At 41.1% G+C, this 27,253-nt stretch overlaps 1 protein-coding gene across 1 annotated transcript in view; it reads left to right on the top strand.

The window, feature by feature from the left end:
- Positions 1-19,964, top strand: part of fbxl17 (F-box and leucine-rich repeat protein 17) — a 259,221-nt gene extending 239,257 nt beyond the window's left edge. Inside the window, exon 11 of the mRNA XM_059336420.1 lies at positions 17,453-19,964. Within this exon, the coding sequence (XP_059192403.1) occupies positions 17,453-17,590 (138 nt within the window). The 3' untranslated portion in view covers positions 17,591-19,964. The remainder of the gene's footprint in view (positions 1-17,452) is intronic.
- The last annotated feature ends 7,289 nt before the right edge of the window (positions 19,965-27,253 follow it).

The raw sequence follows: 27,253 nt of genomic DNA, 5'->3' as shown, positions 1-27,253 counted from the left end.
AGCCCCTGCTGTGCAGTAAAAAGTGCAAGTGGAAGTTGGCAGGGAGGAAGCGGAGGGAGGAGGGATTTTGACTTATAGTCGAGGCCTTTCACCAGGTTGGGAACTCATCATTTTTATTTCTACATTATAAAATCAGTGATATCTGCGTGTCGCGGCCTCAAGGTTGACCTTATGGATTTTTCTGATAAAAATCCCTGCCTGGAGATCGTTAAGCACGACAAGAACATCGGTGTATCATATTTATCTATTTATGCTGTAATGAAATTAAAACATATGAGGGTCTGACAGTGACCCCATGTGTAAGGTCTCAGTGATGAAGCAGCGTACTCAATTCACATTATTACAGACATGAATGTGTATCTATCATATTTATCTAGGAGTAATAAAGAGTAACTGCATTACATAGCAGGTGATCACTTAGATTCCATTTTCATTTAGTTTCCTCCTGCCTCACCGACTCAATGACCCAACAATCGATATCTACAGCCATGCTAATAAAAGTCTGTTCTGGAATGACCCACATCTTTACTGGAATAACAATTCCTCTTCTCCACCGTATGCTTCCACGCTCTGGCCTTCGCAATGAACAAATTCAGCCATCCCTCTGCCCTTATTTATCTTTCCATCTCTCTCTTCAGATGTGATATTCATACTCATAATTTAGCCCGGAGGATGGAAAGATAAATAATTATTCTCCCTGTGCTCTGAAGGGGGAATTTGGGGGTGACACAGCTAAATAAAGCTGTAATTGGTGCTATTAGAGTTGTAATGGAGTGTGAATCGAACAGAGAGAAGAGTTTGACAGTTTCCAAGGTCAGGTACCAGTTCTGAATCACATAATTAATTTATGGCATGCTTGCCCCCGCCCCCATCACATATTCCTCTGTTTTTTAGTCTTTCCAGTCATAACACTGTGTTTAGCATTGCAAATGAGCCTGGACTACTGGTGAGTACTGGTGGTCAGGGCCATGTGGGAAAAAGACCGGCCCACGGCATCTACTTTCTTTGTTGATGTTGTTGTTGTTCATTATGTTCAGTGTGAAGGGGAGTTACAGTAGATGAAGTCAGGTTTCAGGAGAGAGGAATGGGGGTAATACGAAGTTCGCTCAGAGGGAAACAAATAAACAGAAATAGGTTGTTATTACTGAGGTCACGGCGAAAAATGAGCGCTACAGAGCAAGTTAAAGAGGTAAAAAGGTGAAAGGCAGAGATTTGTGGTTATCTACAAGTCAGCCCAGGGGCATCAGTGACCACGCTCTGCCTCCTCCCTCAATCCTTCACAGCCCCTCTCCTCCTGAGATTCTTCAGCCGCCTCGACTGAAGATCGGTGCTGCTGTTTTCTCTCTGGCTTTATTCTCTAATTAGAATTCTACCGATGTCACAATTAGGCATTTGACGCTCTTCTCCAAAACATCTCGCTGCTTCATCTTTATCAAGGTCACTTTGACAGGGTCATTATTGGCATTTCCATTTGAGAGTGTGACTTTTCTGTTACTGACCTGCGTTTGAACTCCTTGGCCACGCTGCTGCTTCACGTTGCTTGTGGAAATCAAGTGACTTCAGGATTCTGATCAAATTACACACTACATTGCGTTTTTTTTTTTTAAATGGCTTCACAGTCATTTCTGCACCAATTATAAGTGCTTTTTTCTCGGTGACAAATTTGAAAGGTTTCACGGTGGTTGTAATCTGCGTTACATGCCGTGTCTCTTAAATGAATCAAATCAATATTTTAAAGTACTTTGCAGAATTGTTTTTAGTGCGGGCAGCACATTCAATTGGTCTGGATTTTTTTTTCTGCTTTGACTTGACATTTCAGCCTGTAGCAATGTTGTATCATGCTTTATTTGTGTATCACAGCAGTAAAATCCGGAGGCATGTCCAATTCAATCTCAGGGCAAACTAATCTCATCTCTGCACTTAATGCAGTTCTGGGAAAACCCAGAAGCTGCGGGATAACTCTCAATTCCACAAGGTTCCCACATAATGAAAGTCTTGTGCAAATTACTTAACTTTAGATTTCTCTCAGCCACAGCGCCTCTTCTCTATGTTGACAAATCCATTTGAATTTTTTTTCTTCATGCCTCATTTTATTAAATTCTCCATTGTTTCAAATAAGATAAGGCGTAGCTTTCTCCATGCGTCCGTTTGTCTCTTTCTTTCTTCAGCCTCGTGTTGACAGAATGAATGACCAGTACATATAAGGTCAGCGGCACTTCCTCAGTGAAGTGTTTCTTCACTGCTCTGCAGTTGTTCAGTAGCTAATAAAGATTACATTCTGTAATAAAAACTTAGGACAAGGAGAAGCAATACTTGACTGTAGAATAGTTTTTCTATATTTTGATGGCATTTTCATTAATTGGTCTCACGCTCTTAGCTTGACCCTTAATAACCTCTATTTGTGTAGCTCAGCCCCAGGATGTACACACTTGAGGAATCATGTCAATATTTACCCATCAACCAACAACTGTCCAAGCCTTTACACTGTGACTAAGGGACTGACGGTGGCCCCAACATGAAATATTTTCGCTTTGCGTACCAACTGTGAATGTTTGCATTGCGAAAATAAATTGTTATATACACTTTCACACAGTGGTCTGCTTCGGCAAGTAGTCAGTCCTCTGGAGAGCCACGTTGACAGTGTTCTGGACATATTGCAAATATTCCAAAGATAATGTTTCCCCTACAAGGTCTTTGCTCGGTTTCAGTTAAGGTTGTGTATGTTTAATTTGTTGTTTATGTTGTTATGTTTAATTTAGTACACACACACACACACACACATACACAGAGGAGGAAAATACTGGCTAGTGACAATATCACAGTAATGTCGTGTTTCCACTGCATGGTATGCCTCAACTCAACTCAACTCAACGCTTTTTTTTGGTACCAGTTCTTTCTCTTTTTATTTTCCACTGCAAACATTATCTAAATAATTAATACAGTCAGTGACTAATACTTTTTTGTAAGTCATCTAAAAACTTGATTTGAACAAATGTTTATGGTAATTAGTTTGAGATTATAAAGTGTTTTTAAAAGTAACAAGTTACAATAATTTGCCCCTGTTAAATATTTTATTGCTGCTATAAAATAATGATTTTTAATTTTGCACCAATATCAATGTTAATATTTTTAGATGCTTAACAAAGTATTTATTAGCCATTTAACAAGGTAATATAATCATCAGTTATTGCTTTATAACATTTTAGAATTTTAAATATTTTAATGTGTGCATCAATAATCTGTTGAAATATCAAATTGCAAATACACAGTGGCCCATAAAGTTGTTTTCAGACACAATCCTCTGTTAATTGTTGTTTAATTTTCATTGTGATATGTTTGGAAGAAATTGATTGATAAGATTAATAAAGTTTTGAGAAGATATACACTTTCTGTGTCAAGAATAAATCACAGTAATTTCATGGAAAGAGGTAAAAAAAAAATGTATTCCAACTTTATGGGAGACTATGTATAATTATTTTTATTATTTGATTATAATAATAATAATAATAATAATAATAATTATTATTATTATTATTATTGTTTTTTCATGGTTAACTAATTATTAACTAAACTTTTGATTAACTATTAGTTTGCCTTTAATTATTACTGGTTATTATATAGTGTTGGCTGGTTCAAAATGTCGTGTTTGTTCATGATGTCCAGTGTCTCAGTAGTAAAGGATCTCTTTGACAAAGTGTTTTAAGTTCACCTTCTCGTCTCGGCTCAGCTCTTTTTGAACCTCAATCGAGCTGCTTCCAACAATAATACCAGCTACTATCCACATCTTGTGCTAATGGAAAGCCTAAAAAGCGAGTGGAGTTGAGTAGAACCATGTTGTACCACGCAGTGGAAATGCAGCATAAGAACCAGACGTCCTCTTCAGCCAGTCGTAGCCTCATCAGCATTAGGGCCAGCCTGAGCCCGTCTGCCTTACAGATGTTCAGGTAACTCCTGCAGCCTACATTTGGCTATTTAAAATAAATCATGGTTTAAGTTTCTCTCCATTTCTTCCTTTCCCCCTCCCTCACTTTTTTCCTTCTCCCCCCCCGAAAGCTTCCTCCCACACTAACTGATGTGGGATTAGGTTTCAGACTGGGTCCCGTCAGTCTTAGACAAATACAGTCTTGTGATAACCTTGACACACAGTGCGGACAACCCAGTCAGCTCTCGCTCTCAGCAGCGCAGCTCTCCCTGTGTAAATTTGTTTGGAATTGTCAAAACGCTGGGAATTTTAATGTAACAGCTTCCCTGAATGTCACAGGACTTAGAAAGTGTAGAATTCATTTAAGAACTGTTAACAGGATCCATCTGGCTCTCCTCATGTGGAGCAGTGTGAAGGATCGATTTCCTCCGTCACAGTTTATACAAACGTGCTTCCGTACTGTATACATTCTGCTGCCAGCCTGCCTCAATCCTGTGTCCACTGCCATTTGGACTGATATGAAGAATTTTTTAAAACTCTGTACAAACACAGACTTAGCACAAACACAGATCTGAGTGAAGTTTTTTTGATTGTCAGAATATTTTTCTTATTTAGACTGTCCTTTCAGTAGCTGCTGGAGATATACGTATATAACAGGATGGAATGTGTGCGTCTGTCCCACTGACTTTTTTTCTTTTCTGTCTGAAGGATTTCCTTTGTGTCTCTCTGTGTTTATACGTGCCCAAATACTGTGTGTAACAGTGTGTGTTCTCCGACAAGAATTTATGTTATTTGCTGTTAATGCGGCTCATAATGGAGCATTGAAATCAGAACCCCTCCAGGCCTGAGCAAATGGCATGCTCCGCCTGCCTCCATTGATTACACCCCTCTGCCCTCAGGGCCGAACGACCCGGCTCTGACGAGGGGAAAGAATGCGATTGATCCACGCTCACCCTAAAATAATCAAATCAATTCATTTCATCCTTTTTCTGCTATGACTCTGCGCCATTCTTTTGAAGTATTCCGCTAAAAGACTTGAGGAAAAAGTGCCTCAGCTCTCAGAAAAACAGATCCTTTTTTTGCTCTGCAGCGCCTCGTATGTCAGTGCGTGTGTCACTGAGAAACCCGGCTCCCTGGCGAGTCTACTGTTAAATGTTTGGTCCTCTCCGTGAGAGGGATTCATCTTTCTACACTTCCACAAACACAATGAAATATTATGCATTAATACATGCTGTGCATTCGAGTGGTGAAATTCACTGCGTCTGAGGTAATTTTCAACCAAAATTATAGCGATGTAGTAACAACATTCTGCTTGTTGGACTGGGCAGACACGGAGACGCTGAAACACAAACGCACATAAACATGCCAAACTTGCACAAATGCTAATGTTGTAACATTTATAGCTTTTTTTGGCTAACCACAGAGTTAAAACAAGTGTCCAGACGCAGGGACAGGAATCCAGCTGTAAGCTTTATTGATTTGTGCAGAAAAGCAGGGTACAGTGTAACTCATTCCTTATCTTGACACTGTTTTCATACGTCTCCTATATGTGTTAAGTTGCTGTTTTCTATAATGGGCCCTCCTGGCCACTGTGAACGTTCAGAGCTGTCATTCTCTGTTGATGTATCACTTTGAGGGATTTTGATCTTTTTCAGCCTCAGTGGAATGTTTTCTTTGGGAGCATTTTCACAGCTTGTTCAAATGTACCTCTTTTTCTCTCTCATCCTCTTTCTTCTCCTGTCCAATCCCTCTCCTTCTGTCTTCTCTTGTCCCTCTCCTCTCCTCTCCTGTCCTCTCCTCTCCTCTCCTCTCCTCTCCTCTCCTCTCCTCTCCTCTCCCCTTGACTCCTCTTACATCTTTTGAACCCCTCCCTCTTACCTTTACCTCTCCTCCCCCCTCCTTTTATATCTCCTCCCTTGACTACACTTATATCTCATTGACTCCCATCTCCTTTTCCTCTCTCCTCTCCTCTCCTCTCCTCTCCTCTCCTCTCCTCTCCTCTCCTCTCCTCTCCTCTCCTCTCCTCTCCTCTCCTCTCCTCCCCCCCACCTTGGTTCGTTTCCACTACTTCATTAGAGTGAAAACAAATGGGCAGTCCAGGTTTGTGAAACAGAGAGGGAAGCAAACTCACCCAGTCAGCACGAAGCCGAACTAGGAAAATAATGACACTGACTGCTACTTGCCCCTTTAGGGACAGCTGCTGGAGAGTTATCATAGTAATGGAGCAGATGAAGGAGGAGAAGGAAAGTCAAATGAGTGGTGGAGGATTTAACGAATGGCAGAAACCGGGAGGAAATAAAAGTAGAATTACAAACTAATAGAATGAGTGCTAGGTACTCCTTTTACAAATGGCCCCTCAAAAAAAGTGTTTTGTGTAAGCAGTTTTGAAGTGTGCACCCATTACCTGAACTGAGGTGGAGCGGCGATTGGGGAACAGGTATGAGCGCCGCTGCACCCCCAGATAGAGCAACCAGACAGACCTTGTTAAAAGATCAGACATCCCAATCAATATAGTCGTTCCACTGGTGCATCCAGCTGCCGGGGACTATACACAGATAGGCACGGCACAGCAATTTGCAGACATAAACAAGGGCCTAATTGTTCAGGGCCTGGAGGTTTGGAGTGTGGAAAACAAAGATGAAGTATGGCGAAGAGTTAGGAGGCATTTTAACTCTCGTTTAGGAAATGAGAGTTTGGGAGTTGGGTGAAACTTTCTTTGATGAGTGTTGTTATTGTGAACAGCGGGGATTCATAGTTTAAAGGGTCGTAAAGCGAAGGGGAATTAGCTGAAAGATGCTCCGTGCACCGACATCAAGTGTAAGACGGGCAGGTTCTCTTGTTTCCTATTTTCCCGGCTTTGGTCCGACTTGAATGTTCAAAGTCGAGAAAGTAGTTTGAAAGAGTCATTTGCTATTTGTGATTTTCAGTGTAATCTTGGAGCCTCATCCCACACAGAAGAGCTGTATTGATTGGCGGTCTTAACTGAAGCCGCCTCCTGATCATCCCTTCATCTCGTTTCTAAAGGGCAGGAGCAAGGGACAGTGAAGGAGAGGGGGTGAAATAAAGTGAGACATCGACAGAGTTCACTGAGTATCTGAAGGGAATCTCACAATTGTCCTTCAAGAAAGAAATCACACACAAAAACCTGACCCCACCTGTTTCTTTCTCACCTTGTCCTCGCTGTATTTTTACCCCAATTCCCTCTTTTTGTCTCTCCCTCCCTCACCCTCCTCTAAGCAAAGACAGCCAAGGTTGTTTGAGTTTTGGATGCGGCTCACATCTTTTGTTCATTCAATTAGTTCATTCAAGTTTCCCCCCCTGTCTTGTCTACCTTTTTCTCCCCCTCCTCCTCTTCTTCCTCCCTCATCCATTGCTGTTTATTCATCACAACGGAGGTCAACATAATCTCATGGAGTCATGGACAGACAGTAGACACGACTCAGTGTGGCCTGGATACTCAGACTTGCCGGTCCTGATATGTTTTTGGGCAATAACTACGTCTGGCTCGATACATTTTTTTCCTTCTCGCAGACATTCAGAGAGACAGCAGGAGGTCACATCCCAATTTTAGCCTGCAGGCTCAGTGTCTGACTGTGCTGATGATGAATTAACTATTTAATGCTAATGACAATGTAGCCCTGCTCTCACTCAATGTTGTGTCTGTACAATCTTTATACATCCAGGACCAGTTTGGGAATTTTTTTGGGGGGATCGATCAAGCCTCTGATTGATGTGCAGCTTAATAATCTATTGGAAACAGAGACGCTAATGGAAGCTTTGAATGAGTTTAACAGAGGAAGTGTTTTGCCAGAAATAGTGTTCCTCTGACCTGTGGCTGCTCAGTGAACATTTGAGAAACAGAACAATTTTCACCCGAGAGCAAAAAAATCCAAAAACAAAGACATACAGATTTATCATGCTGTCAAGATTTGTGCTTGTACTGACAGCGAAATAGAACAAAAGGCTGAAATCTGTGAACACTGTGTCTTTCTTTGAGCTTTTAAATACAAAAGATCTTGGCTTTAATTGCAGTGATCTCATATGATTACTCAGAATTAACCCACGATTCATAACAATCACTCTGCAGTAGGTGGTGTCCACACGTTGGGCTTACAGATGAGGGTGCTGCCTCGTGTGGAACTCTGACCACTCCACAAATCTAATCCTCGCTCTCTTCGCTCTGAAGAGTCACTATGAATTTTGTATCATGGTGTTCTTTGAAAAGGACGGGGTCAAGCTGTCCTCATTCCTTATTTATTCTGAAGAACAAGGGAGTCGTGCAGGGTAAAAAAAAAAAATTAAACACAGTAGCTCTGTTGTGATTATCTTTAAGGAATTCTGCTTGTGTCTGACCTCCAGTAAGCCGCTCTGGAATTTGTTCTTATAGTTTCTCGAGGTGTGTGTGTGTGTGTGTGTGTGTGTGTGTGTGTGTGTGTGTGTGTGTGTGTGTGTGTGTGTGTGTGTGTGTGTGTGTGTGTGTGTGTGTGTGTGTGTTTGTGTGTGTGCGTGTGCGTGTGCGTGTGCGTGTGCGTGTGCGTGTGCGTGTGCATGTGCATGTGTGTCTGTGTGTGTGCGCACTGCATTGTGAAGAAGTGGCCTTAGTTTACAGGGCATTCAACAGGTCTGTTATTATCTTATTGTGCTCCCCTCACTGACAACAATATATGACCTCATTTAGTCCCTGTTGTAGGAACATGACCTCAGCATCTCTGTCCCTATCTCTGTCTGTCTCTCTGGGTTTGTCTCGGCACCTCTGTCTCTTTCTTTCTCCTGGTTTCTTTGTGTGTTTTTAATGATCAAAAGTTTATATCTTTGAAAAAATCTTAAGCTGTTTCTTTTTTACTACAAATGTGTTATCTGTTTGGCAGATTCATTGCGTATGGTGAAAGACCTGAGAGTAGAGGTCCTCACTGGACTGAAAGTCTGGACCTAATCCGAAACAGACCCAAATTGATTAAATCAAATGTATATTATATGAATGATAATTAACACATAAATCATGAAGAAAACCATCTGAAATGGACTTCAGGACAGTTAGAGCATGCCCCGAATAGACCCAGACATAATTGGACCCAGCCTAAAAATTTAAATCGACCACTTTACAGATCCACATAATTGTCCTCCCGTGATAATGATGTACCACATGATCAGAGCTAAAGAGAAGTCCAATTAGATGTTTTACATACATTGGTGAATTCATCTACAGTCAATATATTTAGCAGTGGAATTGCACTATTTTCTGGGGCGCTGCCAAGCTGTGGACGCAATTTTGGACCAACAGAGCGGTGCAAGTAAACATAAACATTAGGGCTAAGCCTGGATCTGCATAGACTTGTCAGGCAGGATCCTCCTCCAGGAAGTTTATTTATGAACAAGCTCTGTTTTTATGCTTTTTTAATGCACTGTGGCACCTGTATATATTCACATGCAAACTAGATGTATTAAACACTGAAAAAAAGATTTGAGATGTTAAAAATATGTGTGCTGTACCATGTGTCTTCTAATGTAACTTGTGTCTCTCAGGGCTGACCACCTGTTTGATCTTGATCCAGATTGATCTGAGTCTTTCACTTGTGAACCAAAAACTAGCAAACATGTGAGGACCTCTATCTTAAAGCACCTTGTCGTTTTTTGTATTGGATGGACATAAATAGTAAAAAGATGAATCTATGATATGATAATCATAAAACATACTGGTGGCTCACTGGTAGAGCACATACCACTAAGGCTGAGTCCTTGTCCCTTTGCTGCATGTCTTCCCTCTGTCTCCACCTTTCATTCTCTCTCTCTCTCTCTCTCTCTCTCTATATATATATATATATATATATATATATGTACATATATATATATATATATATATATATATATATATACATATATATATTTAATTTATACTGTATCTTTTTTGTGAGAAAAAAGTTTATTATGGTTGCAGCCATATTCTTTGTTTTTCTTCACTCCAGATAATTAAAGCATCATTTCATGCTCTTGTTTGGCATGTTTTTCTTTTATAACACTTAATTTGAAGTGTTAAATGCAAAAGAAATGGACTGTTTTGAGTTGTTGGTTCACCAGGTCACCACTGCATCTCCCATTTTAATTAGTTTTTTTTTCAGTTCTACCTAATAGATGTAGCTGTGATAGTGTTTTACTGAGATGGACAAATAAATTGTAGAAAGCCTCTTGAGTTATGGAATGTTTTCCTCCAGTCTGCAGAGATAAGAAGGCCAGCGTAGAAAGAGGGATTGGGCTGAGCCGTGTACACATTCCTTTAGTTACCTTTGTCACGCGTGATGGAGTGTAGGGTTTACAAACCTGGCCTCCAGAACCTCTTTCTCTGACCCTGTTCAGTTGAGCCCCCATTCCTCCTTGTGTGTGTGTGTGTGTGTGTGTGTATGTGTGTATGTGTGTATATGCACTGACACCCTGCTTTTCAGTTTTGCTGCTGTCTGATATTGTGCAGAGATGAGGGTGTGTGAGCGGGACCAGACCTCAGTTGTCGCAAGCGGTGCCTGACCTGGTTTTTAAAAGCACATTCAGAGCCATGCACCGCAGATTTCTGTGAGGGTCGCTTGGCTTTCTGAGACAAAATCAAAATGTTTGAGCTCAGGCTTTCCTCAGTAAAGAGCAGTCTATTCCTTAAGCTTCCAAGCCAATGCATCGATAGTTCATTTAGAAGTATTGAATCCTTCAGAATAAGTTTGAGGCGACCTCTTTTCTTTCCCTACACTTCTGAAATCCTCTGCTTTCTTTTCTTTCTTTCCCATTCATTCCTCTCGCCCTCCTTCCTCTGACTCCTATTGAAGACGGAGAACTATCTTTCAGTTGTCCAGTCACTCGTTTAGAAACTTTACAACTGGGGCTTTTCCTCTGAGCAGTTTAAAGAAGGCTATAAATCTGGCTTGTTTAAATCCAGACTTGTTTAAGCTGCCTTTTACTAAGACCTGATGCACTGCATTCTTCGGCTGCCTAAACGGGCTTTTTAAACATTTACCCCAAATGTATTTACTGGTTGACTGATACACTCTCTATATAGGAGCAGACAGGGAACAGGGGGTATTTGTCTCTCTTTATGGGCCTGGGACTCGCAATGGCTGCCACATGGCTAAAGAAAATGTGGGGAAAGAAGGAAAAAAGAACCCTGCAGACCTGTGCTGAATTTAATGAAAACACAGAGGAAATAAAAGAAAAAAATCACACAAATAGGCCCTCTGAACATATCTTTGTTTTCAATTATTTTCATGCATTTAGATTCAGTTCTGAAGTTTCTTTCTTTTTTCAGGGTCATTTTGGCTTCATACAATACAGCGCTTAGTGGGTTTGATATATTCAGAAGAAGCGGAGGCCATATTTTTTTTCTTTTTTTTTTGCCTTGTATTTCCCAAACTCTCCCTCTCTCTTTATTCCATTTCCCTCCCTTGATTGCGAGGAGCACTCAGAGGGTGTTCTCACCACGCCGGTCTAATATGATATGCATCTTCGTGTTTGTGTATCTGATTATCGATTTACGACCCTGTTCTTCTTTTTCCCACTGAGATGTGAACTGCTGCAGCATTAGTCATCTTTACGACGTGTTTTACTGCGCTGCTTACTAGGGGAAGGCCCCTGCGCCTGCGGTAAATGTATATTTTACGTGGTGATAGAGTGCATTTGCATCAGAGGATCAGACTTAACGAAAAAAGAGCTCACTGTAAAGAAAGAGAGCACTCCAAGAGGGAGCAGAGGTCGCTTACCGTCAGCCGTCACATGTGAAAGCAGAGGAGCGGTTGTCAGCAGCCACTCACTCACACGCACGGCCCTCTAAAGTCTTCGCGTTTACTATACAGCATGTTCAAATAAAAGGCGCTTTTTTTTTTCTGAGCAGCATATCAGACATGCATCTTTTTGTTTTCCTCTCATCCCTCTCTCGCACCCTTGTAAACCCTGACAACGGCACATTACCCGTCAGCATGCATTACACCGCACTTAGATCTACAGGGCAGCATCTTTGAAGTTAAAATGGGGGAAAATATCATAAGTATAGGCCTCGCTCCAGATAGCTGTGGCTGCGCTCCCAGATGCTTCTCAAAGATTAGAATCATCAGTGAATAGCGATCTGCTCTATCATATGGCTCTCCTACAGACTTGGCAGCAGGTTGGAAGGAGGGGTTGCACAATACAGTACACTGGATGAAGACTGCATGGGGTAAAAGACAAAAAAAAAAAAAAAAACATTCCTGACACCAGAGGTCCCGGCAAACATTTTTAAGTGTATGCTGCCTAGCAACAAAATATCATTAAGCATGATTTTGCCCGGCAACACAAAATTTCACTCGAGGAAAAACCAGCTGAGTCACCGTTTTTCAAGAAGTCAGTGGCACAACTGCTGTAACCAGAGGACTCCCCTCTCTGCCAGCCAGTTACCCGCAGCTTTCGCTCTGACCTTCATGTCTAACATCAGCTCGGAGCCGCAAATACCAAGCAGGTGTGGTGATGTCATCAGGTCTCATTCAACATACCACAGAGCCATGCAAAGGCCACAAAGCCTTGTTCTGGAGGAAGGATTGTAGCTGTGAACTCTGGGAACTTGCTCAGAGAGGGTTTCTTTTTCACGGAAGGCTGGAGTTTTTTAGGCCTGAAAAGATTTACAGTAACTCAGTGGAGGCGAGTTAATGGACGCTGTGATGTATAAATGCCTCTGTCAACTGATTTTCTGTCAACAAGATTTTCTGCCCAACGGCAATAAAATCTTTTTAAAATGAACATCTGAATATGTCATTCAAAGATGCCAATTAATCAAACCAGGTATAGGGAGTTTCTGTGTTGTTTGGAAATGTGTACAAGCTTGGATTTGATTGATAGTAAAAAATCTTTTTTTTTTTTTCAATCTTGATTGGCTTTTACATCTAAACTAATAAGATGTTTGAATTCCAATCATTTGATGCCTGTTGCATGTATCAGTAATTACATTTCAAACTTAAAAAACACCAAGTGCAAGTGTTTTTCTGCACATACAGTATTATCAACAAGGTCAGCACAACAGTTATTCTTTTCATATTTTCCATCAAACTGATCTTGTTGAAACTCAAACATTTAGCGTCGCTGCAACCAGCAATTAGGAAATGATTCAGCGTTTTGATTGGGAGCCATTCTGTTTGTGCCGTGTTTGCTCAGCAAGTGAAGCTGCAGTAAATTAGCATTAATGAATGTTATGGCCTCCCATCAGTTTGACAGGTCTATTCTTTAGATCTGTTTTAATTGTAATTAAGCCCTGATTAACGAGCTGGGGGATGTTTCATTCTCTTTTCAAGAATATAGCATAATATGTTATGAAGGCAATCAGGGGTTTGTCATTGTATCTGCTAATGAGGCTCAGCCATATGTCATAACAAACTTAACTTGTCTCTCTGGTGGCAGCAGTGGAGGCCTCAGTTAAGCAGCTCTTCAGCTCCTGCTGTGTTCCGTTGTGATGGCAACCTGTAGCCATTTTTGGAGGCAAACTACAGGTGTTAGTCTGGGGCAAATAAAAATACAAAACAAAACAGATGTGGGGCCCCTGTGGTTGAATGTCCCAGATTGAAACCTGTCCAGGCCTCCTACATTTCCTGTCATCCCTCCACTACGGCAAACTAATAAAAAGGCATTAAATGTCACAAAAATCAAAGAAATCCCAGGTGTCAGGGTGATTCAAAGTCACATAATAGCTAATGATCACTATTTGGAGCCAGTTGCTAAATGTGTTGAAAAGGTTCCAAGAGTCGACAGACCAGTCAATGACAAGCTCGGCATTCATGATTCTAGACAGTGTTTTGCAAAACACCTGGGTCAAATACCAAAATAGGGAAAGCAGTGACTTCATTGATCCTTGCTTCTCAGAACCACTGTCTATTATGAAAAGTGACCTGATGTGTTGCTTTTGCCAAATATGAGTATAAAAAACAATGTGCATGAACCGTTAAAATAACAGAATTTACGGCCCAAAAGATCCCATCTCAGTCTCAGCCTCCATTGAGAAGCAGCAAATGTAGCCACGAACAACAAAATGATGTTACCTACAAGTTAGAGGCTCTTGTTATCAGTCAGGTTTCCATCCAAATTCCATGCAAATTTAAGGAGAATTCTAATAAAATCTGCAAAAAACAAAAGCCAATTACTACGCGTTTCCATCGACTATCGGAGATGGAAGCTTAATAGGAAACTATGATATGATAATTTGGTGTTGCTGGCAGTTCTTTAGTCATTTGCCATTAAACCACTGCAAAAGAAAGAGACACAAAGAGATGAATCTCAAACAAGGAAAATATGAATTAGGGTTGAACCTAATGACTTTAGGTTTGTTGCATGTAATCAGGAAAGTTTTAAACTTCTCATCACTTCAAACTGTTCTGATGTTTCATCTTTTCAATAGAAGCATAAGTCATATGGTACATTTGCCATAGTTTTCCATTGCACAGACTTTTTTCTGAATTTCCACAATTTTCCACTGATTTGAACAAAAACAGGTGGATGGAAATGCAGTTATTGTATTCGTAAAATACACCCAACGGGTTACTTTTGCCCCAGCCAGTGAATCTCATGAAATCATGTAGATTTCATGAAAAGGCTCAGGGATTCAGAACTCTGCAGGAGTTCTTTGATTGTTAGATTCCCTTTCATGCCCTGTGTGAATAAACTTTCAGCATCAAATACCAGAAAAGGCTCCTGTTTTTTGGCAATATGGTCAGTTCACTTGTTGATTTGGATATTTGCAGTACAACGGGGAAATGTTGGCAGTTGAAATACTCACATTATCTCGTAATATCCTGCTACACTGTTTCAATGCATTAAATGCATCAGCTTTGCTAACGGGTCATTTCCACTATACCCACAGATTTAAAGCACCTTCAGCAGCTGAGATGTCAGAGTACTGTTTGAATCTAACAGCTTCTGCCAGTCTCTGTTGTCTTTCTCTTGAACACTGACTGGAACAAGAACTAAGGAAGGTCTGTTTTTGGCACACATTCTCAAGATTTTTTCTCGCAGCGTCTGATCAGAAAAAGAGATGAAAATAGGAGACTTTTTGACCCTGTGGTCTTGGATTTATTTTATTTTTCCTGTATCGACGGTATCCTGAAAGAGTCTGTTAAGCCTCTGTGTGTTGGCTTCAAGCACCCGAACTCCAGCTCGCTTTTTCTTACTTGGCAATCACAGGAGAGGTTGTTGTTGCTTTTTAGTCTTCTTGAATACATTTGTGCCGTGCTGTTTCCATCTTTTTTCTGTGACCCCAGAAATATCGCTGGTCTGTTCACTCAAGCACACTTATTTCTCACTGATTCTGCTGGTTTTATCCTGACTCTGTCTGTCCATTTGTTTTCTCTATTTCTTAACATGACAGGTAACTGCTGATACCCGGCACTTAAGTTAGTGGGCTAAATGAAGAGAAAGAAGGAATTAGATGGAAAAAGACAACCAAAGCACATCATAACCTTAGCAAGAGCCAGGGAACTCTTACCAAGCGAGGCTTTTCTTCCAGAAAACACAAAATCCAAAGAGCTCTCGGGCAATGAGCTCGGGGGAAACTGTGAAACACTTTGTCACTGCTTTGGCAACAACGGATGACTGTGTGCTCAACATGTGTGTGAGTGTTTATACATCATTTCCCCTGGAAAGTGTCATGCTCACGGGTGGGCGGGGGTTGGTTCTGGGTGGGTTGCGGTTAACCCCTCAAGGTCTCCAGGGTTGCTCTGCCTCTGCTCTTTGTCAGATTCTCAGGCTTTCTCACTCTTGGCTCTGGGTGACGGTCTGACAGAGTGTAAGACTGGCAAAGAAGTGCGGGAGTGGCTATTAACTGCTTGTCTTTCTAGTCCTCTGAGAACATGAAGGCCTCATTAGCCTCGTGAGCTCAGCTGTCCTCCGGTGCTAAACCCATCGTCGTAGTCCACTTTGTGTGTGTGTGTGTGTGTGTGTGCGTGTGTGTGCGTGTGTTTGTGTGTGTGTGTGTGTGTGTGTGTGTGTGTGTGTGTGTGTAAGAAATTAGCTTTCCCTCATATTAGTCCACTGGCATTTTGACCGGGCACTAACAGTTCAATCTGTGTTTCTGATTATCTTGATAAGGCATCATGGGGCGATGCAGAGACGCTCGACAGATTTTTTAAATGAAGTCATTTAAAAATCTGTATTTATTAGACTCAAAGCAATGTTTCTGTAACATTTATTTGGTTTTTAAGCTGATTGCCTCTTTTTAATACATCTACTCAGGACTCCCTGGAAATCTGCTATGATACTGATGGAACGACTCTTGAATACTTTTGAAATAAAGTGCTCGATTGGTTGAATCATAATATGTTCAACAACTATATTTAGTATGATGTGAGAAAAAACATTGGTTCTGATTGGTCTGAAGCCTCTTCGACAGACATACTTTAAGCAAGTTTCTTACAGTACAACTAGATCACAGGAAGAATTATTCAAAGTCAATTAAATCAGGACAAAAACTCATTGTCTTTGTTGAATGTCTCCCATTTGAAATGTTTACTCTGCATATGTTTGCTTATATTTCATATTCAGCTGGTTGTTAGTCCATAGATACCAAATAGTTGTGATGTAGTTCCTGAGAAACTGTTTTCCTATAATACCATAATACGTCTTTTGGTGCATAGAACTACTGCTTTATCCAAAAATCAAACAAAATGTAGAGAAATGATTGTTTTCCTAAGTACCTAAAGACTTAACAATTATATGAGCAGCCAAACAGTTAGGCTGATTTGAAGATTAGTTCAGATTTGTGCTTCTGCAAACCAAGAAAACATTTACATCAGAGGAAATTTCAAATTTCAGTTGTAGGCACAAGTGGATTACTGTAGGGCTGGATAATGGATGTAATTGATCAAACTATGTAGTAAAGCAACAGTAACTTCACACAGTAACTTCCACTTTGATTTGATTAACTTTTTTGAATTTTTTTCACACATTTTGTCCTGCATTCAAAAAAGAAGAGTAATTACAGCAAGGAAACCTCTTTCAGTATATAAATAGGCAACAGACTATTGTTTTAAAACAGACTTTAAGCGGCTCATACTGTAATCAAACAAGAAAAACATATCAGAAGTGAGTTAACATGACAAAAAAAACACATACACTAATTTGTGCTTGACTGTTAATTCTGAACCTTGCAAAAATAACCTAAAGTTTATTCCACTATATATCAGCGTCTTGTTTAGCAGGTATAGTTTCCTCAGTCATCCTGGAAGTGTAAATATATTTAAACTTTCCGCTTTGTGTCCTAAAAGGGCTTAAGTTAATGGAGAGTTTAAACACCTTGATGATGGCCATTTGTTGTGGACAAAATCTCAGGAAATCAAATAATTGAAAAATATATTTGAGATCTCCTTTGAGTTTTTAGCTTGGCAGATGTCTCATCCACTTCCATGGAGGGGGATGGACTTATGACCTATACTGCAGCCAGCCACCAGGGGGCGATTGCGATGTTTTGGCTTCACTTTTGGGTCATGTCATCCATCTTTATATATACAGGTCAGTGGGTGAATCTGATCAAATATGTGTGTTTTGCAGGTGAACGAGGAGACGGTGGAGAGGCTGGTGGTCCAGTACCCTCACATTGTTTTCAGCACGGTGATGCAAGATTGCAAGAGAACCCTGGAGAGAGCTTATCAAATGGGCTGGAGCCCCAATACATCGAACACTTCGTAGCTACTGTACCGTTGGGTCACACACACACACACATACACACATACACCTACACATACAGACACACATAGCTACAGAGAGGCCCTTTTTGTGTACAGACACACATACACAATATCTGCAGCTGAGTCATGTTTGGCTCTCATCCACAGTTCAAACATGCATGTAAACATGTAGCTACACACTCACAAAGGTCCAGTCCATCAAGAGTTTCATTTGAAGCAAATCTCCCATTTTAATCATTTAAGTGAAATATTGACCTCCTGGTATTTTAAAGTTAAGTAAGATGTCATATTTCTACCAATAATAGGTTATAATTAACAGCTTGACTGAATCGTCTTCATCATCAGTGTCAATAAGACAAATCACATCCAACAATATAGCGTACTTTCTTTGACCAGAACCTTGGGTGACTGGTTTGTTTTGGTGCAGAACAGTGCACCAACAAGTATTATTTAAGTGACAGTTACTCAGCTGATAGAGTATTAAGCCTCGTACCTTAAAGCCATCTGTATCACCTTGGATGGAGCAGAGGTAAAGACGCACGAGGAGAAGGAGGCAGGGCGGTCTGGTCTTGAAGACTTGAAAAAGATTCAAAGTAACTTTCAGGGATGGTCGGACAAAAAAGGTTTGTCGCCCCGGCGTTCCAGAGAACTGCGCCCATGTCTGACCTTGGCTGTGTTTACATCATTCAAACTGAACTCAACTGCTGCAGCGAGATTGCACAAGACACAGCAAAGACTTGGAGGTCCGGAGACGCCATCCCACAACTTCAGACCGGAGGACAACTGAGCTGCCAGGGCTTCAACCTCACTTGAGGCATTTTGAGAAAACTGTGATGTTTATTTTGTCCAATTAGAAGTTTTTTTTTTCTTTTTGTGGATGTCCAGTACAGTGTTAAAGGCATTTGTGGACTCATACTTGCTGAGATGTTTGATGAGGCTCCATTTGAAGGACAGAGCTCTTTGCTGTGACTTAATATGCACATTGTCATGGTACAGAAGAAAGATTGAAACCCCTGGCAAATTCATGGAAACGAAAACAGCATTGATTATTTCTCAACACCTGCATGTTTACATTGAGATCCTCATCTTATTTTTTTCAGCGGCAGAGATAGTATCTACAGATGATCTGATGCTGAAAGGAGCATCTGTATGACTTGGGAACAATGCTGTTTTTGATGCCATGCTATAGATTTAGGGTGGACTGAGCTTCACCTTGAGAACAGGATGAAATCAAACAGTGCTTGAAATAGAAGTTGCCTTTACTTAAAAACCCTGGGTCATGTTATCAGAATATTAACCACAACCACCGTGATGACAGGTAAGAGGAAACGTTGCCTTAAGTGGTTAGTAGGTAATTGCCATCCAATTAGCGACCTAGAATCGACCCAGAATTTACTGAACAAATGTTTATCTGAGTTTATATGATACCATATTCCCATTTATTGATCTGATATATACATATAAATAAATACTGTGTGGGATTTACTTAGCCTAATATTGGTTTTGAGCATATACTTGTAACATTAGCTATGTAGCAATGAAATGAGGGATTTATCTTTCTTAGTGGTGTAGGATGTAAAGAAGAAACTGGCCTGCGCCTATAACCAGGGCCAGTGGAAGTTGTTAGGAGAGAGTTGATCGTTTTTCATCTATTCTATAGAAACTCAGTAGTGTACAGTTGAAAATGCAAATAACCAGGGTATTTTTCTATGGTGTGAACCAGCTCTGGGCTCAGCCTCCACACACTGTCACTCAGACATGAACAATAGCTTACTGAGCTTAGGGTTTGAGCAGAACTGTAAACTTTCTACAGCATATAGAGATTTCAGACAATTAAAAACACCTTCATTTTACCCTTGTCAGGATTTGTAGACTTTAACCGACGGAGAGTTTCTCCCTCTGCCTGTTTTTGTTCTGTTTCTGTTCTTTTGTAATCCCCATATGCACTTTCTTCTCTGCTAGATGTTGACACACTTGATTCCTGATTTGTTAAGGCAACCGTAAATGACTGGATTTACATAAAGATGAATAAAACACTACTTCAAGCTTTTTTTCTCTTTTCCTTTTGTATGGGTGGAATTGAAGCAGGAGAAGAATATTCAAAATGACAGAGGAATACTTTTCCGCTCATTTTACATAATCTCTGGACTGTTCGAACATTTTTTTTTCTTGCATGTTTTCCAGACTTTTTATTAAATCAATTGAATTTCAGCACAAAGACCACAGTGGCTATAATAGTCGACTTGGTGAAATCTAAATTCAACACAGATTGCATCTGTTTGCTCAGGTAAAATGCAAATGAGGATACCAGCATGTTTTCCATCACAACCAAAGGCCTTGGAATGCGCAAGTATGACATACCCAAGTCTCTGTATTGGTAGAAATAAAGATGTTTTCCACAGATTCCCATGCATTTATAATGTCTTTTCTGTTGAGCACCGTGACACGACAAAAACCTGCGTTTCCATTAAGGTACACTTGTGATGTCAAGGTCAGAACTATTGTCACAATCACAGGAGCTTCACATCTGAAACAAAGTAGGGAGACATCTGTTTGCTGCCCAGCAAGACGGCAAAGGCCTCAAAGAGCTAAAAAGCTGTCACTCAATATGTCCCCACTCTTTGACAATATTGTCCCTTTCAAGTGCCTATTTTCATGTCTGGCGATCAAACACGGGAGATAGCATCAAACAGGATGCAAAGGTTGGTTCCTCCCAAATACATTCTTTGAGTTGTCAACACAATTTGTGTCAACAAGAGGCGTAATTCACTTGAGTCACAGCTAAAGTAGTTTTCTGTAATCTTAATAAAAGCATGATGGCTCTGTTTATATCAAAAAGTTTCAGCTTTATTTTCTATCCAGACATAGGCATGAATACATCAGGGAAACATATAAACAGGGTGTCCATAAAGTCTCTTTACAATTTTAAAAAATGATTACAAAGGCAATTGATGAGATATCTTAATCATATTTGTTGTATGTACTCAGTGGTTATGAACGTTTTTAATCACATTGCATTTCTGTATTTCAGGTACCCTATTGATGGAATAGTTAGTGGTAAATGAACCCCTAAAAGAAATGGCTACTCCTCAAGAGCAGGCACACAATGTGTATCATGGTTTGTTGAAACAAAATCAAATACGCAGACTCAGCAAAACTACAGAATTAAGTATGGAAGAGATCACCGTCACATCTTTTAATTCGTGCATGGCACAAGAAATTTATGGAGACAGGGACAGTGTTGGATAAAGGGAGGAGTGGACGACCCTAACCCTGACCAACTAATGGTGCCCATGAAGAGGTGTATCTACTCCTCATTTTGTAATAATTTCCACATATGTATATATTTGTTAATGTGCTTTTGTTATAAAATATTTAGAGTAAGTTAATTTGTAGTTCATTTATGGATACTTCCCCCTCTATGTTAGCAGATGGGATATGGACCAAACTAAAAAATAAAAAAAACCATAATCAAATTACAGTCTTAAACAGTGTATAGTTGTAATGTGTTGCTTGCATACCGACATTTTTTGGGTGAGGACAGTCTGTAAAAACCTTTATATACAGTATGTATGACTTGCAAAGAATAAGTGAGAAGATCTTATAGTTAATAAAATTGTCATACATTGTGCTGGAAATGAACACAACAACCTGTGCAATCTCCTATAACCAGTTATAGTCGCCTAGTAACAATTTCTTCATTTGTGACCTTCTAATTTAAAAATGTTCATGCATTGTCAGAAATGTATTGTTTTAAGGCTGTAATTTAACTTTTTTTTTCTGATCTATTTTTTCCCCAATACGTCTTTGAAACCTTCTTTAACTATAATCATCACAAACCATTCTTTTTTTCTGCAGGAATGGGCTATTGTGTGATTGCAATGGATTTCACAGGTGTGCATTATATTGTGTCAGCCGCCTTTAACTGTGAAAAAACACAACAGATGGATAAAAACATTAAAGCTGCATACAAAACAACTGTGGTAAAGTTGGGTATCACTTAAGATTTTCAATATTTTCTGAAAGAGCTGCTGTTTGTGTGACTAAAATACCATATTTGCACAGGAAAAAATATGAAAATTGCAACAATTCTTTGAAGATTCTCTTTCTTAAAAATATTATTGGCATGTTGCCTTTATGAGATAGTGACAGTGTAGATGCAGGCGGGACACATTGGGTTATAAAAAGGAGGAGGTAAGACATGAAACAAATGTCCCCTGCCACACTTTCTAACTCCCCCTTCCTCTCTGCGCTCACTTCTGATCTCATTTCCTCTGCACCCTCTTATCAGATAAACTGGGTGAGAAAGGTGCAATTATTGTTGTGAGGGCAGTTGCGGCCTTGCTCACCATCCCCTCTTTCACCACTCTTTTCAGTCTTTTCACTGTAATGGAAGCAAACATTTACTAATGTTTCTCATGTGGAAGTGCAGTTGCATCGATTTTTCTCATGTGCTTAGTGTTTGTTTATGACTGTATGTCAGCATATCATCAGTAGAGAGAGAAGGGTCAGGTATTTATATACAGTGAGGGTCAAAAGACCTTCGGTGGAGAGTTTTTCTCCAGCAAGAAAAACCTACTTCAATAGCTTGTACTTCATTGGCCCTGACAAGCAGAAACATTAATAATTTGGCCTTTGGCTTGGTCTCCTCTGCATTTGTTGAAGGCCTTCTGATTTCAGAATGACAGGGTTTTTTAATATCTCTGCTACAAATGAGCTGATCTCCCCTGCACTCCGCTCCCATTTCTCTCTCGGGTAAATTATGCAGCTTGCTGAATTTTACTGCCGCCAATTAGCGCCTTTGCAAATGTGAGTGTATGCCATCGATTCTCCTGCTGATTGAGGTGGATTCCATCGATGGCTCGCACTCCTCAGACTCCTGCAATATTCATCAAGGTGGAAGGAGGCGTTCGTCCAGCACTTGGAAGAGAGACTGCCCCCTGGAAAGGAAGAGAGTGTGCAGGGCAACCCAGAATAGCAATAGAGAGCAGTAATTAAACTTGGTAAATATTCATGTGGTCATTACATTTTTAATGAGGTGCTGATAAGAATTGACGCTGACCATACAGGACATTTGTCATGTCGGACCTGCAAGGACGTTAGTCTAGTCTTCCCAAGAAATTAGTATTTTTCAAGACCTAATCATAGCTGACATTGACGGATGTCCTCGACTGAAAAGGTAGGGGCTCCTTTGAACTGCCCCACAAGAAAGGCTGTGTTTTATAAACATGGCAGTCCACCATTCTTTGTGCTTTCAAGAACTGAGTATGTCGGAGCCTTTGTGCTCGTAATGCTTCAGAACAAGATGTGGATGCTTGTCAGTAAAAACTGCATGCAGTAACTTGCTGATCTAGCCAATGGTGGCTCCAATGATGAGGTTTGATCATATCTGTTGTGGTGGCCATCTGATACACTGCAGCCCCTATTACTAGTTCAGGAGCATCATTTCATTTCATACCAAGTCATGTCTTGTCCCAGGCTGTCCTCATCATCAGTTTGAAGTGATTCATATCACCTGATGCTGCTAGATGGTTTGTTAGAGAAGCCGTCATTGTAAACTGTTTGAAAAAGTAAAAATTCTTTCATAAAAATACCTGGCAGGTGATTGGATGAACGATCTGTCTATCACCGCCACACACCGTCCGAGATTAAACCACTTGGTAGAGGAATAAAAGCCTCCAGTGCTATTCCCTGCTTTTCTTTTGATAATGAAATGCTCTCCAGTCCTGATATATCTGATGCTGTTGCAGCATTTACTCTAACCTCTTTAGGAGCGGCCATCGTTGTTGAGAATGAACAGTCATCTCTCCGTGTCGTCACAAAGGACACTGATTGGCCAAACTTCAGGCTGTGCGCCTCAAAGACATTACTTGGAGCCTGGCAAGATGGATTTCGGATCTTATAATCCAAGACTCCAGCTGTGATGCAAGGTAAGAGTTCCACTGACAGTAATGTAAAGTTAAAAGCCAAGTAGGTCTGACGAGATCTACTCGACCAAACAGCTCAATCAAACCTAACACTTTAGACCAGGAGACCAGAGTTTGTTCGTTTGTTGCAACTTATGTCCGGAAGCAGTGTTTTAAGTCCATCCCGTTTCTTTTTTCCAAACCATAGACATACTTACAGCACTTGTCCTTGTCATATGTTGTAGCCAATCGCGCTGCAAATGTTTTATAAGAAATCATACAAACCCATTCATGAAAAAACATGTCACTTAAAGTCTTTTGCGTAACCTTGGTTGATCATCTGTGCCTCGGATACCTCCAGAGTCTACTTCTTTTTCTGACTTGCTCCCACTGACTGACTGCGGAGGGTCTACTCTTCTAAGGCTTCCCTTCATCCTATTCATCCTACACTGAATCAACTTTACTCTGGCACATCCCAGCATTCCCTCAGCTTCACCCCTGCCCTCTTCAAGCCCAGATTCTTCCTGTCCCTTGGAAATTGTGTCAATCATTTGTCTGCATCTGGCCTGAGTGCTCCAAGAACTTCAATATTTATCAACATATAAAAGAAAAATATTTCCTGTCCATCATCATATACTGTTCTCACCCCGCTCCCAGGGGAGTAGAGAGGTATTTTGCCCTGCTACCTGTGGTATTCTGCCTGCGTATTGACTCGTGTTGATTCTGCAGTTTTGAGAGAGCGTAGCGTTGAGTAGTGAAGATGTTAATGGGTTGACTTTGTAACTGACACTGCCTTTGAGCAGCAGGAGCGAGCTCAGTGTTGCTATTCATGACTCCAGAGGAGCCTGTGCAGTTTAGGCCCCGACGAGACCCAGAAGAGAGTATTTGAATTACACTGGCTTGCTTGCTTGTTTTAGACAGTCCAAGTCGGTTAGAGGAGGACAAATTTTTCTCCCAGTCACTGCATCTGAAAATTGAACTTGAACATGATAGACCCTGGCAGTCCTCAGCTTGATGTATGAAGATTTATGGGTATGAATTCCTCTATAATGGTTTGCCTCTCACCAGGGGCTACAACTAAACCAGCTTCCCTGTCCAACCTCATGAAGATAAAAAGAAATGAGATTTGTTAATCCACCAAAATTCTGACATCCTCCCAATAGTCTCATTCCTGCCGCCTGGGGAAAATATCAACCAATGAGTACCCTCAGAAAAGTGAGGTGTGTGGAGTATGTGTGTCGGCAAGGATAATGAAGTCACTGTGATTCCCCCCATTCCTTAGCTCCATGTAGATGTTGTCTCTCTGTCTTTCAAGCTGGAGTTAATTGCGGTGTTTAGGCAGAGCTCAGTCTAGCTTCTAAACGCCAAAGGTTAATTAGCAACAGAAGGATCTCCACACAAGATATGTTGACATTTACATTTTCTTCCTGGCTAAAATGAGAAAGAACCCCATTTGGTGGCATTGGGATGGGAAAAGGGAGAAAAATGATTCCTCTACAAACATCCTAATTTCTATGCAAGGCTTGGCGTTGATATGCAGATTTGGCAGTTGGATGACATTTAAAAGTAGTTAATTGTGCAAATCTTTGTTTTAGACTGGAAAGGTCGTGGATAGTGAGAGTCTTTCATCATGAACTAACCCCCCCATCATCAGCACAGCTGCAGAGAAGGGAGGGGGTGGGGGGGGGGTTTGTTGGTTTCTCTGCTGACCGCCTTATAAAGTCGCCCATCGCTTTTCAAGGTGGTTCATGAATATTTATATGCACAAACTGTTTGGAAAATGAAAATTAATCTGCAGCCCGACGGGAGATGACTTGGCTATCTGTTTTCACCAAAGAGCGTAATTCTCCACATTCAGGACGAGAATGCTCAATTGTCTTCTTTCTCATATTCCTAAATGTCTGGATATCAAATTAAGCATGTTGCTTCTTGATGAAGGACAATTTTGTTTTATTGCAATGCGTTCTTCCTCTTATTACAGCACAACTCAGGAATCCTGTAATGCTTCTACTATAAGATTTGTTATTGTTTGGCTATCATAACTTCTCTATTGCAATTTTTGTGATAAACCTACACAGGGAAAACAATCCTTTCCTCTCGAAGCAATATGATAATGCTAAATAGATTTATTGCCTGTAATATTTTGTCCATATTTTGGATATTACTATCTAACAGGCAACACTGGTGAGAAAGCACAATGAATTAAAGATACAGCAGGTGCACAGATTGGAAATTTTACACCTGGTTTCACCTGAATAGCACAAATGGATACATAATTGCTCCATTTCATCACTTCCCTTCGCTGGGTGACATTAAAGGGAGCTCTTTGAGAGAACGGAATAAGGATGAATACATCCAACTGGGGACTTGAGCAATGCTCAAATCTGATCATGCATATTTCTATTTGTCTTTCAGCTGAAAAAAATACCCTCTCTCTTTGATTTAGCTACCATTAGGGTTCCTCCAAGGATACGCTGGTCTTGTTTGCTCGCTGAAATAACTCGGTGCACATTTAATCAACGCCTGATTCACCGACCGTTCTTTGTTTTCCACTTGAAGCACGATCTCACATCCTCCCCGGGGCGTTTCTCATCAATTAAAACAGTTCAGCCCTGTTCTAAAGCTACAGATGGCCAGCGTCAGACCCGACCAGATTCAGGGTCTCCCAGCCAACTGCTCTGACATGTCAGACATGCCGGTATGCCTTGTCACTCCCCACTCCTCCACTGTAACAAAGGTTGGGCCGACTCCCCTCTGGAGCACCAGGCCCAAGTGGCTCGCAGAGACCTGAGGCGTGACGGAGCCCCAGTCTCAAGGCCAAGAGTGCAGCTCCAGACCTCTGTTCAAAGCAGCCCCTCCTTCCTCCCCCTCCTCCTCCTGAAACCTAGTGTCCATTTAATCCTTCTTCAATTCCATCTCTTGCCGCCCAAACCTTCCAATCAACACCTCCCTCCTCTCCCTCCAGAACAGTCACACACACACACATTCTTCTTTGCATTTCCCTCACTGAATTCTCCCCTCATTTTCCATCTCCAAATCTCACACTTGCTACTCGCCACCTCTTGGCCCCTCACCACCCCAACCGCCCGGTCCCTCCACCCACCTCGGTTGCTTTCCAGGGGTGTGTATTTCACGCCCTGGTGGCTGGACAGGCTCTGGGTGATTTCCCAAGGTGGGGGCTGAAGGTTGGGCAGGAACCGGTGGTGTGGAGTGATGTCAGAGCAGGGACTAGGACTTGTGTGTCTGTGTGTGTGTGTGTGTGTGTGTGTGTGTGTGTGTGTGTGTGTGTGTGTGTGTGTGTGTGTGTGTCTGTGTGTGTCTATGCGTGTGTGTGTGTAGTGTCACTGCATATCTATGTGTCTGCATGTGTAGGAGTATATAGTTTGAACTCCCTTCAAAAGGCCAGCTGTACAAATGCTGTTCTGAATGAGAGAGGTGTTGAATTAACAAGCCATACGAGGCACCCTATTCTCCCGTGTTGCTCCATACACTGACCTGGCAATAATGAGGCAGAGACACATTACAATGGTTCTTTATGGGTTATGTTCTGAACATTACTAGACCAAAGGGGCTAATGTGCTGGTGTGCGGAAAGCCAGATGAAATGACAGTGCAGTGAGCCAACTGAGCGTAATGAGAATATTGTGTTTTGAATAAACCGAAATGGGGTGAATTTGCACAGGATGTGGGCCAAGGCAACGTTCCCCGCTGTGCTCTTTAGACAGTGTTCGGGGATCTTTTTCAAACCAGCATGACAGT

This window comes from Centropristis striata, chromosome 7, assembly GCF_030273125.1.
Source record: "Centropristis striata isolate RG_2023a ecotype Rhode Island chromosome 7, C.striata_1.0, whole genome shotgun sequence".
NCBI lineage: Eukaryota > Metazoa > Chordata > Actinopteri > Perciformes > Serranidae > Centropristis > Centropristis striata.
Note: the sequence above shows the minus strand (reverse complement) of the source record. Positions and strands in the feature narration are given on the sequence as shown.